General features: G+C 40.4%; 1 protein-coding gene across 3 annotated transcripts in view; it reads left to right on the top strand.

Annotated features, from left to right (window-relative positions):
• The first annotated feature begins 3,187 nt into the window (after positions 1-3,187).
• Positions 3,188-3,704, top strand: part of LOC105893177 (palmitoyltransferase ZDHHC15A-like) — a 6,654-nt gene continuing 6,137 nt past the window's right edge. For all 3 annotated transcript variants that reach the window (XM_031571415.2, XM_031571414.2, XM_031571413.2), the window contains exon 1: positions 3,188-3,412. In XM_031571415.2, coding sequence (XP_031427275.1) covers positions 3,321-3,412 — 92 coding nt within the window. In that variant the 5' untranslated portion in view covers positions 3,188-3,320. The remainder of the gene's footprint in view (positions 3,413-3,704) is intronic.

Raw genomic sequence — 3,704 nt, 5'->3', positions numbered from 1 at the left:
GCGTTGTACTATTTCTGACCAAATATGTATACGGTTGTTGATCGTGACCAGTAAGGAAGTATTTTTAATGTGACTGGATCATAAAAAAACACTGAGATTGTTGCAACATGAGTCCAGATAGAGACCATCACTCAAACTTATTGGGGATAACATACCATTTTTTTTAACTAAACCACAAACTACATCACAGCCATGTTGTTGTCATATTTCAGATCAAAGTGTATCCTCTTGGTGAAACCACTCTACACTGCTAACTGGTTGTCCAAAAAGACCAAAAAAGGACTGACCTCAATTGCTTTTTTCCTGACTATAACGCCAACATCTATAGAATTTATACGTAATTTAAAGATGTTGACTGACCAGGTTCTGAAAAACAAGAGCATCAACAAATGTGGCTGCAAGCAGTGGCGAGGAGGCCCGGCAGGCCAGAGTTGCCATGGAAACCTCATGTAATTATGTCAAGGGCATGGTTTCATGTCAACTGACCAAAGATTGGCTTTGTCTGCAGATAATCTGTGCCAGATTTGGTGAACATTCAACAAGGTTTCTGGCCATCACTTTTATAAGGCCTACACATCGGAAGTCATTAAGAATTTTGTTTTGCTTATTACAGCAAGAATGTATAAACGTTTTGATAAAATTCAATATGGATCCAATATACATCATTTAGTTGACATCGCAAGTTAAAAAAGCACTACAGAGTTCTGTTCCAAAACTAGTAAGCTAACTACCTAAAAGGCATGCAAAAACCATGCAAACAACACCAACAGCCCAGCTGACACTGATAGAAGCTTGCCAACACACTGACTGGTGTCTTTTGCCAGATTAGCTGGCAATATCATGCGTGAGAAAGCTTTTCTTCCATTTTTGCAGGGTGTACCGCCCGTCACACAGAACTACATAGGGCATATCCCTGATGGCTAGTGGAGAAGACACAGGTGTTTATCTGTCCTTCACATGACCATATGCTATCAAAATGAATTTGAGGATGGTACCAAAACTAGTTGCCAATAAAACCATATCTCAAAAAGTGTCAAATTGTTGCATAGTGTTACTTTAACAAGTCTCGGCTTGTGTAACATGTTTGCTCAGTATTTTTTTCTTAGGAAGGTTCCTAACTGAGTGAAATGACCTGGAAGTATCTAAGTAATAAGATGTGATATGGCCATGATAAGAGATGGTCGAATTCTCAAAATGCTTAGCTTCAACGCTTCCTTTTGTATCTGATCTAGTATATGGTTCACTGGAGCATCCTTTACGAAAGGAAAGGAGAAAGTACCGCCCCACAATTCCTTGAGACAGCAACAATAACCCAATCGAACAACCAATCATGGTACCTAATTTTTGAAAATAATAAAGTTCAAAAGTTTCGTACGTAAATGCACCACCGACTTTGACCCATTGGTGGCGCTAGAGTGTTAGTCACAGGAAAATATGTTAAAGGGAAACTCAACCTCATTTTGAAAAGGTTCTAAAGGGATAGGCTTGGTGCACATAAAATTGGCTAGTCACCAACACTTTTGCTGCAGTAAAAATAGGCCCTTTTATCTGATAGACATTTATTCTTTCTTTCAAATGTGTCCAAAATCCGTGGATGCTTAGCCCTTCGGATTTAGTACTAGAAAGTGTAGAAAAATGCCATGGTTGTAATACAGTGGTGTGGTGAACAAGTGTCACGTAAGGTCAGGCAGAGATGAGTGACAGGTCAAGCAGAGAGGCCTGTTTTCTAAAATCATGACAGTGCAGTTTCTACAGGTGCAGTCTTTCAGGGACAGCCAGATCAATTAAAGGGTTCCTGCATTGCATAGGGGATGCAGAGGCAGAATTTCCCAAATCAGTCGTAAACAGAGTTTTGAAAACAAGGACACACACCTGCTCATTAAAAGTCGTCATTGTCTTGAATTGTACTTCGGCAATTAATGAGCAGAATATCCTGATTGGCTCAACTTTGATACGTTTTTAGTTTTCGATTAGAAAATAGTGACGAAAAATGTAGTATAAAAAGTAAGTGCACTGATTTTAGACAGAGATGCTCCATGGACCACCATTCAAATTGTAATAAACTTCAGTTCATCGCATTCGGTCGTCTGCCTCTCAATGAAGTATCAACTTTAAGATTTGAAGAGATTGTTTCGCTACAACAAAAGTTAGCTAGCTGGCGTCTGGGTGATCTAAAACAGAAGAAAACGTGTTAATAAAAGACGTGTGTCTGAGTTCAATTACGGCAAAACAAGAGCCAAATCGTGTAGCCTACCATGAACAATAATCCTGCAGGCGCTCATGACCATGACCATGGGGTAAACCAAGTATCATGGATTAGAAGTCTATTGGCCAAGTTTAATATTGGAGCAAGTTATGAGTCAATGATATGCCCAAAAGTGAATAACTTAATTACTTTTCCGCAAGTGTCATGCAGAAAGGCCGTGTGTAGAGACAAGTGTGGGTCAGGCAGAAAGGCCTGTGTGCAGATATTAGTGTCTTGTAAGGTCAAGCAAAGGGGCCTGTTCCCAGAGATGAGGCTTGTTGGAGAAGTCTGCCAGATTGAAAAAACTTCAGTTCATCTCATTCGGTTTTCTGACTCTCATTGAAGTATCAATTCTAAGATTTGAAGACAACAATAGCAAAAGGCTAGTGGACCACTGTCGGACAATGGGGCAGAGCTGGCTGTCCGCTGGCCTTTCGCTCTTCGGTTAAGGGGGTCCACCGCTTTGGCACTTGCTTACATTTTTTCTTTATTGATTTATACTTCTCCATGAACTTTCACCAACCCTTAACATGTTTATAGATGTTACTAGTTCCCCACATAAGTAACCTAGCCTATCAGATCAAGTCATCAACCTTGAGAGCCTTGGTGCCATGAACTTATATTAAGCGGTTGATATTTTATAGACCATGCCAAGGATATGATATAGAAATTCCAGGAACAATATATATTAATTTCTTAATACTCAGGCCCAGCTAAACTAAAAATGATGGTGGTCCAGAAGTGGCAGTGGGGTGCAGACCAAAATCCACCGGCCGGACATGCTATCTGGGCACATTTAATTTAGCAATTAAGTGGTAGCTTACCATGAACACTGTCATATTTTTTCCAATGTGAAGAGTTCAGGCAACCAGTCGAACTTCTTAGGGGACATCCACGTACTGTGATTCCACCTACCGGTAGGAGGCGGTTTTCTGTTGCACCGGATGAAACGCCTGTTTGGCTGTGTTTGGATCAAATAGAACACAGAAGGATGCAGGTGTCAAACGTTCAAGTGTTCTCGCAGATACTATACCAAAGTGTGTGTGGCTATGGCCTTACGTGCAACATTTAGACGATGTTTATGGATGCTGTCGTGGATCCCTGTTGTAATCCTCACATCGGTGGTCTTGTGGTCTTATTACGCGTATGTGGTTCAGCTCTGTCTCAGTAAGTATCTTCATTTTGTGTGAAGACGGATTCGTATTTCCTCGTCTCTGTGTTTATATACAGTCATTTTCGTTATTTAAGTGTACATTATTGAAATAGGCCAATTGGTCGTTAATTGAGACCCATTTACACTGAAATCTGGGGAAATCAAGCGTACAAGGCTGCTGTTTAATCTGTCCTTTGCAGTTACCCTGACAGGCACAGCAAAAAAAGGTAAAATATGACTTCTCTGTCAAAGTCTTGTGTGCCAGACGTTTGCATTCCCAAACGTTTGTTATTATAACATTGCTAT

The sequence above is a fragment of the Clupea harengus genome, chromosome 8 (assembly GCF_900700415.2).
Source record: "Clupea harengus chromosome 8, Ch_v2.0.2, whole genome shotgun sequence".
NCBI lineage: Eukaryota > Metazoa > Chordata > Actinopteri > Clupeiformes > Clupeidae > Clupea > Clupea harengus.
Note: the sequence above shows the minus strand (reverse complement) of the source record. Positions and strands in the feature narration are given on the sequence as shown.